The sequence below is a fragment of the Thamnophis elegans genome, chromosome 13 (genome assembly GCF_009769535.1).
Source record: "Thamnophis elegans isolate rThaEle1 chromosome 13, rThaEle1.pri, whole genome shotgun sequence".
Taxonomy (NCBI): Eukaryota; Metazoa; Chordata; class Lepidosauria; order Squamata; family Colubridae; genus Thamnophis; species Thamnophis elegans.
The window spans coordinates 20,947,590-20,959,953 of record NC_045553.1 but is presented as its reverse complement, the minus strand read 5'-3'; the positions used below and the strand labels follow the sequence as shown (position 1 = coordinate 20,959,953).

Below are 12,364 nucleotides of genomic sequence, written 5' to 3'. Positions count from 1 at the left end.
AGGTGTTAAGATGGGACCAGGGTGATTTAGGGTTTGTTTTAGCAAAGTATCAAAGCAGAAGACCAAAAAAAGAAAGAAAGAAAAGAGAGAGGGGGGGGGGAGAGAGAGAGAGAGAGAGAGAGAGAGAGAGAGGGAGGGAGGGAGGGAGAGAGAGAGAATAGGCCACAAATCAGAATATATTACATTCTTCCAATACTCTGGCTGTACAACTTTTTTTTGCTTCTGTAATGTACCTAAACCAGGGATGTCCAAACTTCGCTGGGGAATTCTGGGAGTTGAAGTCCACAAGTCTTAAAGTTCCCAGGTTTGGACACCGCTGACCTCAACTGAATACACTTTGGCATTTTACAGGATTACACCACCACCAAACACAGGGCAACTGGGTTTTTTTCTGCCTTTCTTTCTTTGGTTCACCTAAATATAAGAAGGGAAACTAAACACGCAGCTTGGTCCTTCTAAAAAGAAATCCAAAAGTTGTGGCTACACTCAATTGCGTCAATTCCTACGTAAATATGCCCACGATGGCAACCTCGTAGTGCGATCCTAAATGAAGCTTTTCTCAGAAAGAGGTCCAGACGAATGGAAGGGGGTTTCCTGTAGAGGAAGGCTTTAGTGTCCTGTATACCTCCGAGCCAAGGAAGGGTTGGTTTAAAAGAACTGAGCATGAATTCTGATTTTTAAAATAATAATAATAATAATAATAATAATAATAATAATAATAATAATAATAACCACCAAACTTTTTTTGCAGGCTTGATTCTAAAGAGGCAAAGTATGGAAAGCAGTGGAAGAAAGAATCCGAGAGAAGAAATGCTCTGGGATGGGAATGCCAGAAATTGCAAGAAACAGCTATCCACCACTGACCTGTTTTCTGTTCTGCCCCCTTCAAGCCCCCCAGTGTCCTTCGGGTGGCCGTTTGGGCCTCCCCTCAACTAGCCAACCTTCAGCAGCCAACCAAGAACCACTTGCAGAATCTGCTATCCACCACAATGGCATTTGTGAGCCTACTGGCCTTAAAAATCCCATAATGCCTCTCTGACAAATCTTCCCGCAACTTTGTCTCTTTTCTTTTTTTCTTAAAAAAAAGTGGGAACAATTTGGAGGCTACTTTTGGGGGGAGGGATGGTGGGGAAGAGCAAGGAAAGCTAACTTACCTGTATCAACAAACTAAGCTGCTATAGTAAGAACATTAAATAGGAATCGATTCTTACAATGGTTTCAACAGCTGCACAAGATCAGAGCCAAGATCAATTGGGGGGGAGAGAAAAACCACAACACGAAGAGACCGAATGGGGCCCACGGAGGCACCCCAATACCCGTTAAAACTGTTTGGCAGACAGCAAGGCCATGCATATCTCCTCCCCTTGCCAGGGACCCTGGGTTCCATTTGGGGGAAAAAGAGGATGGGAAAAGGCAATGCTCTCCTGCCTCTTGCTTTGGGGGTGGGCAAAAAATGTCTGAAAGTGGAGAGGCCTGGAGACCAAGGGACAGTTTCACGACTCAAGCGCTTAATAAATAGCATTATTATGATAGGAAACCAACTTGCACCGTAGGCAATGAGACTCTCCGGCATTTCAGCAAGGCTAAAGAAGGGTCCTGGAGCAGCCAAGAGTTGGGGATGCTGCCCCTCCCACCTGCCCTCTGTGGCAGGCCCCCCCATCCCCGGGGGAAAGGCGCTTGTGTTACTACCATAGGGCTGCCTCTCTGCACCCCAAAACCTTTTTAAGGGAATCAAACTTGAAGTGCTGTGCAGCCTTACCACCGTCAGGGAAAGGAAAGCAACTGGATGGCAGCCCCCTTCTAATCCCTCCCCCTCTGCCCCTTCTCCACCACAGGGGTGCCTGGAGTAGGTGGGTTCCTGGCTTTCTTTTCCCGCATTTGGGACCAGGGCATTATGATCCACTGCAGCCAGAGCTGGGAAACTCTGAAAGTGCTGCTTAGTTTAAGAACAGGAGGGCGTGGCAGAGAAAAACAACCCCAACTTCCAAAATGTTGAACAGGCGGTCCAAGACCAGACAGCCAGATTTCTGTCAGTCTGAATCTTAACACTTGTGCTGCCATATATCTGGGAAGGGGAAAGTCCAAAAAAGGGGTGAGGTTTCCCTCCCCCACTGCTATTCACCCCTTTTTCCGGGAGCTTGCAATGTTCCCGGAGTGTTGCCTGCAACCTTCTAGCTCAGAGGTCTTCAAACTTGACAACTTTTTTAAGACTTCAACTCCCAGAATCCTCCAGCCAGCATAAATTACTCTTTTGTAATCCCTTCCTCTGCAATCTCTCCACTTAGATCAGAAGTCTTCAAACTTGGCCACTTTAACACTTGTGGATTTCAATTCCACAGCTGGGAGTTGAAGTCCACCAGTCTTCAAGTGGCCAAATTTGGGGACCCCAGTTCTAGCTGGTCATGGGAGCAAATTCTGGTTGCCTGCCCGCCCCCAACCCTAACCCCCACCCCCGGAAATACCCCTCCACCGCGGGTCCTGATTTACCATAATAGGTTCTGCTGCAACAATTTTTATATAAATAATACCAAAGCCTTGTGCAGGGTTAAGGTGATGCAGGCTTAAAAAGTAAATGGAATGTAGAACCTGCAAACAGGATAAATTCAGCCTGCCTGAGCAGGCTATTTAACCATTTTCTCGGGGTTGTTTCTAAAGGAAAAGCACTTATGCCAAATACGAAAGCACATAAGCTCCCCAAAGGATTCTTTTTCTGCTCCTTCTGAATGCCCACACAAATACCACCGTCTACAATTAAGGGAAAGCTATTTTTTCTTTCTTTTAATCACCTGCCTCAGCTCTAAGTTTCCAGGATTTAAAAATGCAAATATACAAAATAATAAAAATAAAAATACAATACAATACGACACAGTAAAATAGCGAGAAGAAACTGCACAAGGTTCTGTTACGATGGCCGAGAGACCGAGGTCCAGCCGGGGCTATACGGTGGCCTCCGAATCGTCCTCCGAGGCCCCGCAGTTGCTGCCTTTCCGGAAGCCTTTCCAGCTATAGCCCAGGAAGGTGGGGCTGATGGGCAGGAAGCTGAAGCACCGATACTTCTTGATGAACTCCATGCCGAAGGGCAAGTCGTAGCTTTCCAGGCCTTCCAGCGATTTCCTGCCCTTGCCTGAGCCCTTCTTCCACTTCCGGATCCCTCTTTCCTCTGGGCTTCCTTAATCCGCAAAAAAGGGAGGCAGAAGAACAAGAGGTGAACAGAAGGACACAAGCTCGTGGGGGGGGGGGCTTCCCCCAGGTGTGGCTGAAGTTGGGATTGGGGGGGGGGTGAGCTGCTAGTCCTGCTTCCCACAATCATGGGCCAGCAGCAGAGGTGGTATTCAGCCAATTCTGATCGGTTCTGGAGAACCGGTAGCAGAAATTTTGATTACATTTGGCTGGCCCCGCCCCCATCTATTCTCTGCCTCCAGAGTCCCAGCTGATTGGCTGGGTCTTCTTCTGTTGCCCTGCACAAAGGAACGGAGCTGGAAAGCAGGGTAGTGGGGTGGGGAGGGAATGGAGATTTTACAGTATTCTTCCTCTAAAGCAGGAAAGGAATGGAGTTTTTACAGTATCCTTCCCCTGGAGTGGGGAGGGAATGGGGATTTTGCAGTATCCTTCCCCTGGAGTTGGGAGGGAATGGGGATTTTGCAGTATCCTTCCCCTGGAGTTGGGAGGGAATGGGGATTTTGCAGTATCCTTCCCCTGGAGTTGGGAGGGAATGGAGTTTTTACAATATCCTTTCCCTGGAGTGGGGAGGGAATGGGGATTTTGCAGTATCCTTCCCCTGGAGTTGGGAGGGAATGGGGATTTTGCAATATCCTTCCCCTGGAGTGGGGAGGGAATGGGGATTTTGCAGTATCCTTCCCCTGGAGTTGGGAGGGAATGGGGATTTTGCAGTATCCTTCCCCTGGAGTTGGGAGGGAATGGAGTTTTTACAATATCCTTTCCCTGGAGTGGGGAGGGAATGGGGATTTTGCAGTATCCTTCCCCTGGAGTTGGGAGGAAATGGGGATTTTGCAATATCCTTCCCCTGGAGTGGGGAGGGAATGGGCTCATGAGCGCTGGGAACGGGGGTGTTCTCCTTGAGCACGAGGGCATCCTCAGGATGACAGGGGAAGCAGGGCAGGAAGAAAAGAGCAAAGTGGACATCCTACCTGGAATGGTGTTATCTAGAATAAAGGCCACACAGCCACCGACAAACATGGCGGTCGTCAGCAAGACGTTTAGGACTTGATCGATGCTGACGATTCCTGAAAAGGGGCAGAAGGTGGGAAATGGCTTCCGTCAGAATCCGAACAGATGCAAAGGACAGAGAAAGGCAAGCGGGGAAAAAGATGCCAAGACGGAGACTGAGCAGCTTCATGGAAACACAGGTACATCCAATCCCCTTCTGCCGGGCCAAAGTGGCAGAGTTCCTACTGAAGTTCTCCCTGTTGAAATGTTCAGGGCTGGAATCCCCAGCTCACTCAGTAGCAGCCACTGTCCCACCAGTCCACTGTGAAACACCTGCCATTTGATTTCTCACCTGCAAGGGGGAAACAGTGGTATCTACATTCCTTTACTTTGGGGAAGGTTGAGATCTCAGGGGGAAAAGAGATAAAGACGGGAAGAGCCAAGGTGGTGTAATGGTTAGAGTGCCGTACTGCAGGCTTCTTTAGCTGACTACTAGCTGCAGTTTGGCAGTTCGGATCCCACCAGGCTCCAGGTTGACTCAGCCTTCCAACCTTCCGAGGTGGGTCAAATGAGGACCCAGATTGTTGGGGGCAAGAGGCTGACTCTGTAAACTGCTTAGAGTAAAGGACTGTGAAGCAGTATATAAGTCTAAGTTCTACTGCTATTCCTTCCTTCCTTCCTTCCTTCCTTCCTTCCTTCCTTCCTTCCTTCCTTCCTTCCTTCTTCCCTTTCTCCTCCTTCCTGATGCCACATTGGTTAGAATACAGTATCATAGGCTGACTCTGCCCACTGCTTGGAGTTTGATCATGACCAGTTCAAGGTTGACTCAGCCTTCCATCCTTCTCCGGTTAGTTAAATGAGGATTCAGATTCAAATTCAGAGGCTGACTTTGTAAACTGCTTAGAGAGGGCTGTAAAGCACTATGAAGCAGTATATGTCTAAGTGCTATTCCTTCCTTCCTTCCTTCTTTCCCATTAGAATGCAGTTTTGCAGGCTATCTCTGCCCACTGCCAAGAGTTCGATTCTCACTGGCTCAAGAGGTTGACTCAGCCTTCCAAGGTGGGTAAAATGAGGACCCAGATTGTTGGGGACAAGAGGCTGACTCTGTAAACTGCTTAGAGAGGGCTGGAAAGTACTGTGAAGGGGTTTTATATGTAAGTCTAAGTGCTATTGCTATCTCACTTTAAGATCTTTGGGGAAGGTTGGAAGAGGGGAGAGTTCTCTTCATCTGCTCAAAACAAGAGAGGTGGAAGCCTGGCTGCCCCAGTGGCTCTTGGCCAATGGTGGTGGACTTCAGCCCATCTTTGACACTCAAAATCCATTAACCAGCCAATCAAAATAATTGCTCAACATGACCTAGAAGTGGGGGAGAAATTCCCTTTTGCTGAAAGTATCCTGGAGGATTGGAAGAAGCCTCCTGCACCCTGCAATTCAAACACTAAAAGCGTGGAAGGGCTCATGGAGTTCTAGGAAACCTATGACGCTGGTATGCAGCCCTCCCTAGCATTCTTCTGCAGGGCTTATAAAATTATGTTTTGCTGTTTTATCAAGAGGATGGAGCTATTTAGGTTTAGGTTTAGGTCTATTAGATTTATATGCTGCCCTTCTCCCAAGGACTCAGGGCAGCGTACAACATTAAAAGAAACACATAATACAAAAGTTTTTTAAAAATTAAATAGAATATCCCAAACCCAATTAAAATTGACAATGACATTTTTTTTAAAAAAAATCAAATTAAAATTAACAGTGATCAATAATTTGTTTTGTTTTGTTCAGGCCAGGCTGGCTTGCTGGAAAAGCCAACTTTTTAGGGTGTGTCGGAAGGACCGGAGGTCGGGGATTATACGAAGCTCTGGGGACAGCTCATTCCAGAGGGAAGGCGCTCCCACAGAGAAGGCTCTCCCCCTGGGGGTCACTAGCCGACACTGTCTGGCCGACGGCACCCTGAGGAGGCCAACTCTGTGGGATCGCACTGGACGATGGGAGGCTATCGGTGGCAGTAGGTGGTCTCGCAGGTACCTTGGGCCTAAGCCATTGAGCGCTTTAAAGGTCATAATTAGTACCTTGAATCGCACCCGGAAGACAACCGGCAACCAGTGCAGGCCGCCTAAAAGGGGTGCAACATGGGAGCACCTGGGTGCCCCCATGATAACCCGTGCAGCCGCATTCTGGACCAGTTGAAGCTTCCGGGTGCTCTTCAAGGTGCTCTTCAATTTCCCCAGGCAACTGAAGGTCGGTCTATTGAAAATGCTCCCCCTCTCTCTCTGCCCTGTGCTTGGCTTGTCCTTCTTTTATTCTCATTGCTTCTACTCATGTCTTGGTTTTGACTCTTTCTGGGTGTGTGACTGTTCCTATCCCACTTTTCCCATCTTTTTTTTGGGGGGGGGGGTTGAGAGGGGAGGGGGAGGGAGACAGACAGAGGGAAGGAGGGGGAAAGAGAAAGATGGAAAGTGGCCTTTAGGCTCTGGCCTCCTGTGTGCAGCTCCTTGAATGAACATGGGCAACCAGATTAGTCAAGTAATGATTAATTTGATTGGCTGTGGCTTTTAAGCAGATGGCTAAATAACTTTCTAATTAATTAGAAAGATGCCTCTGTGAGGAACTTGCAAAAAAGAAGGCAATTTCTTATAGCCAAAATCAGTAGGCTGCATCAGATGTTTCAAGCATCTGGAGGATGACAACTTGAGAAAGGCTGGACTAAACCAGTTTTCCCTGCAGGATGAAAAACAGAAAATATTTCAATTTGGAAGACAGCCCTGATTTAAAATCTTTTTTTTTTAAATTAAATGTCGGCACCGGGAAAGAATTAGGGCTGATAAACTGAACTGAAGCTAAGCCAACTTCCAGATCTTTGGAGCTCCAAAATCCTTAGCTAAAGAACACTCAGTTTGGGAAGCTGCTTTAAGTAGACGGAGCCAATCTTAATCTGCATTTAAAGTTAATTAACTAATCAGCCAGGTTCCCTGGTGAACAGCTGCAGTCTAGAGGAGTGTGATTCAACCTGGAAGATGCATGGACTTCAATTCCCAGAATTCTACAGTCAGCATCTTCAAGCCATTAAGATTGAGAAACGCCACTCTAGGGTGAAAAAGAGCAAGCTGTAATACTGGGAAGATCTTTTCCCACATGCCTTGTGTGAGTACAGGATTTAGAATTTTACTACAGGGACATCATGTGTCCAATTTTACAATCTTATTCGTCATGGTCATTAAGCAAATCACAAAGTTGTTAAGCGAATCCAACTTTCCCCATCGACTTCTCAGAATCCAGCTGGAAAGGTTGAAAGTGGTGAACACATGACCTTGCACGCTGCAACCACCATCATAATAGCAGCCACATGATCGTGGGGACCCTGCGATGGTCGTAAGTGGGAGGACTGGCCCATAACTCACTATCTTCAGTGTCTTCCAACTTTGAACGATTGCTAAATGACCACTTGTAAATCCATTTCTTTTTTAATTGAAATATATTTGAGCATACATGTGTAACTAAGAATATATATAGATATAGATACGTGTACCTGTAAAAAGTGGGTTTTGCCGAAGGTAACTTGGGAGCACCAGCCCAAAGAAGATAGAAAATCCAAGAACAAAAAGGTTCCGAGAAGAATTCAGATCAATGAATTGCAGGTTTGAAAGTCCAACTGCAGTGATCATTCCTAAATAAGAAAGGGACAGGATTTTCAAGGTATTCATATTTGTACGACAGTCTGCAAGTTATTTTAAAACATGGCCTTGAAAAATTGTCTGGCTACCTGGAAAAATTGGGATCATAACACGACCTAATTTATATGTCAGCAAAATGGGCTAAAAACCCAAAATTTTGATACAGCATTACATTTTTAAAAAAATATAAGTACTTGGACTATGTTAATCATTACACACTAGAATATAAAAACACTCTGGGGATTATTTCATAGGATTCAGAACTTTGTTTAAAGAACTGAATTTGAGGATATATGCTACCTATAGAAAACAGATGGAAACAAAATGATAAACTTGGTTTATTTCTGAAGGGGCAAATAATGAAATTGTTTATGTTTTAAGAAAAAATTAATCTAAGATGGAAAATATGGGAAGAAAAAAAAAGAAATTTAAATTTGTAACAAAAAATAAAAAACTTTGTTTGGGAAAAAAAAGAACTTTGTTTAAAGAAAATGCAGTTTCAGCATTCCACAATTCACATGTACTCTTACAGGCCCTGAACTCCCTGCTAGACTGGGTTGATTTTAAACCACAATTTCTCAACCATGGCAACTTTACAATGTGTGGACATCAACTGCTTTCTTGGTGGGGAATTATGAGCTGAAGTCTGCACATCTAAAAATTGCCAAGATCCCCTACTAAGAGAATTTAATGAGAAAAGGAGTTTAAGATAGTTCGAAATTCCTTCAAAAAGGGGATATTAAAAGCACAATTCACACAAACACAACAGGGTGATAATCACTTACCAAAGAGAGTACAAAACAGAGCTCCAAGCACTGGATCTGGAAGAGATGCAAACAGGGCACTAAATTTCCCAACTGTTCCAAGAAGCAGCATGAAAGCAGCTCCATACTGGATAACTCGTCGGCTTCCAACCTATAAAACATTCATGGGGGGAGAATAAAAAAACAATATCCCAACAGCAACTGGCATCAGATTTGCATTCCGATACAGAGCTTGAAAATCTTTCACAGGAAATGCTTAAAAACAAAAGCAAAATAAGGCCCACTGTGGTGGTCATGGGGAGATGATGGAGATGGGGAGCCTTGAAAGCAGATAAGACACTCCCTGCCATATAATGATGTGCCATATAATACTGTATGTAAAACCTAGCAGATGACTGGTTACTACTAAAACTTAAAGTCATTTTAAAATGCTATTCTTTTTTAAATCTGGAACCTATGTATTTGCTACTTAATGTTACTAACAGACGCTCAAATAAAAATTGTGCAATATTAGTGGAACATTTAAGCCCTCAGGGAAAACATTTTGTTAAGGACACTGAGCACTCCAATTAGTTTATACAAAAGTAAAGCTTGTTTTAAACTTTTGGGGTCCTTATTTCAGAACAGGAAGTACCAAAAATACATTTTCCACTATATCGACATTTGCGTGAAATGTTTTACTTTGCTTTAGAATACGAGAAAAATTATATAAACTACGGTTACAAATTAAACACCTTATGCAGTTGCAAAACAGATTTGTGCAGCAAAGATAATAATGGCATACGTTTGATCAAATCTTAGCATTATTTACTGTTATGAATGTTTTAATGTGGCAAAGCAGATGCTACTAACAAATCTTTTTTTAGGGCTACAATCTGCTTCACGCATAAATGACAAAATATACCAGCTTTATCATGTCTTCGGCTTGCCAAGAAGGCAACTACAAAACAGGTTTGTATGTCAGAGAACTGATGCAACAATGACTTAATCAACTCCACTCCCTTCTGAGTTTGATTGACAGGACACCAATTAAAAAGCAGTCCAATTCTTTTCTCTTTTGAGTTCTCTTTTAGTGGCTGGATTAGGCTAAGGAAGAATGACAAGAATGGAATGCAATTTTGTTACACAAATACAGCGGTTCAGCCACAAGGTGAGCTGCTTATTTGGGGCTATCAACAATTCGTATTTTTGACCTAGCTATGATGCTACATGCCTGCCCATCGAGGTAGTAACACAATATCAAATACAAATGCTTCTCTGAATATCCTCTCGCTTAATATAAATATAATTAGGCCATGGGAACAGAAACCAGTCCTAGCCATGCTTCCCCCCAACCCCACCCACCCCCATACACCCCGTCAAACTTTTTTCTCCTTTAACACTCAAAGAGATGGATCCAGTAGATGGCAACGTTTCAGCCTGGACTTCCAAAAGCAAAAACCCCACCTTGGAACGAGGGGGGGAAGGTGTAGGTATAGGACAACCTACAAAACCTACATCCTATAGGACAACCAAATTAAAGCACAACCCCCTGTTCTACCTGTCTCTTTTTTTAAAAGTAAAAATAAACCTCCCTGTGTGAAAGGACCGCAGGGTAAAATGAAGTAATTGGGTAGATTGGATGCCTCCACAGGTGTGGGGTATCTGTTGTGCTCTGAATTACCACAGGCCCATAAACCCTATAGAGCAGTGATGGCTAACCTTTTTGGAGCCAAGTGCCCAAAGTGTTTGCGCGAAACACCAAAATACAATATGAGCGCCTCTGTGCATGCGCCCCCTCATGCATGCACGTGCGCCCCCTGCACATGTGCCACCCCTCGCCCATTTTTGGCTTCCAGGCTGGTACAGGAGGCCTTCCAGGCCCAAAATGGAACGTAAGCATCCCCCATGCGTGCGCCATGCCCCCCCCCATGGATGCGGGTGTCCCCTGCATGTGCCCCGCCCATGTAGGGCAGAGACTTGAAGACCGGCTGGCTGGCAGATGGTACGCGCACATGGGCGGTGGAGCTGGACTGGGGCGACAGTTGGCGTGCCCAGAGAGAGGGCTCTGTGTGCCACCTGTGGCAGGCGTGCCATAGGTTCGCCATGGTGGCTATACAGAATCAAGGCAGAGCAGGGTTTCAAGACACAAACTTGCCACATGAGATCTGGTTTGGCTCCATGGCCTTTTGGAGTATCACGGACTCTCTTTTTTCTGGTTTGCTTTGTCTGAACAAGGATTCTGAAATATTTGCATAATCAAATTCCATTTAACAAGGTGTTAATTAACTCACCATTCTGTTTCATATTCCCTTGGGGAATATGGGGGTCAAGCAGTTTATCAGCCTTCCCCATTCCAATTTATGCCCAGAATTGAAGAAGCCTTTGGGTTTTTTTTCACCCAATTTTCTGTAGCTTAACCTTCCAAAGGAATCTAATCAACAAGGAAGGATCTTCAAATATACAAGCACAGCCCTGCATTCCAAAGATGCGCTGAAGACAAAAATCGCCCTCATTCAACTGTGCGCCTGAGCAGGTGCTTTTCAATCGGAAGAACCCTCGAGCAAGAAACAAACATTGTGCATAGGGTGTTGCATGACTTCAGCCAGCTGTATTCTTTTCAGGGAACCATGATTAAGCAACTTGGGGCTCAGCAAGAGATTTGAACAGTTTATACTCTCAAGAATACATAAGCTGATTAAATTTGTTTGCTTAGTTCGTGTCAAATACCTTTGTGATTCCCAAAACTCCAATGTTAGGACTAGAAGAAGTCGACCCATTTCCGGTGCCAAATACTCCATCTAAGACACAGGAAAGGCCTTCTATGAAAATGCCCCTGTGCCAAAAAAAGGAAAATATTAAGATAAGGAAGCAAACATAGAACATAAAATAATAGGGTTGGAAAGGATCTTGGACAGGTCTTACTTCAGAACAAATTAAACCCAAGTGAAAAGAATGTACAATATTTCTGTAAAGAATTGGGATGCAGTGATTAAAGTAAAATGAGACCAAGAGCTGAAACAGTAATATACTTGTAACAAGCACTGAGCGTGATTTTTTAATTGAAACCAGCGTGTTGCTGATTTTGGCATTTTAAAGGTTTGTGTTTTTGTAAAGAGAGCTCTTAGAGACAGACAAAATATTATTTGGATCCGATAGTTTAGGTTGGAGATGTTGTGCACAAGGCCAGGCGCCCAGCGGGGAGGGTACAGAGTAGTAGCTTACACAGGAAATGTGGAAAACATCAAGGGTCATTGTGTCATAGCTGGTAGACTTGTAAAAAAAAAAAACCAGAACATTTGGAGTTCAGGTACATATTTTTTGTTCTGACTGACCCATAACTCCAGTCAGAACAGTTCAGCCAAACATCTGAGCCACCATGTGCTCATTTGCCGCACAACATGAAAATGTCCATGTTGTACACCTCACCAATGGAAAAGCTTCCACGGGGACCATTTCAGATTATATGTTAGGCACCGCAAGCTTAAAAACATCTCCCTGCTTGATCGGATCTGTCAGTTGATCCTCTTGCCAATCCCAAAGCAGGCATCAAGCATCCAATAGCAATAAAAGCAGAGTGATCAATAGCCTAATTCAAAATATATTGGCACTACTGGAAGTCTGGAAACTAACCCTGCAGAGAGCCTGGCAAAAGGAATTAACCTAAAAATATTTGTAACAAAGAATGCAGGATTACAGAAAAGCTTTTAATTTATGGCAGCTGAGACAAGTAGACTGTCCCATCCTCTTCATTGCATGGTTTGGATTTCCAAAAACAAATTTCAGGCA

The 12,364-nt window shown here is 44.5% G+C and overlaps 1 protein-coding gene across 9 annotated transcripts in view; it reads right to left on the bottom strand.

Annotated features, from left to right (window-relative positions):
• Positions 1-2,763: 2,763 nt before the first annotated feature.
• The window catches only part of SLC23A2 (solute carrier family 23 member 2), a 75,153-nt gene continuing 65,552 nt past the window's right edge, over positions 2,764-12,364 (bottom strand). For all 9 annotated transcript variants that reach the window (XM_032229411.1, XM_032229412.1, XM_032229407.1 and 6 more), the window contains 5 exons: positions 11,306-11,411; positions 8,618-8,747; positions 7,688-7,825; positions 4,149-4,244; positions 2,764-3,169 (listed from right to left, as the gene is read on the bottom strand). In XM_032229411.1, coding sequence (XP_032085302.1) covers positions 2,937-3,169; positions 4,149-4,244; positions 7,688-7,825; positions 8,618-8,747; positions 11,306-11,411 — 703 coding nt within the window. In that variant the 3' untranslated portion in view covers positions 2,764-2,936. The remainder of the gene's footprint in view (positions 3,170-4,148; positions 4,245-7,687; positions 7,826-8,617; positions 8,748-11,305; positions 11,412-12,364) is intronic.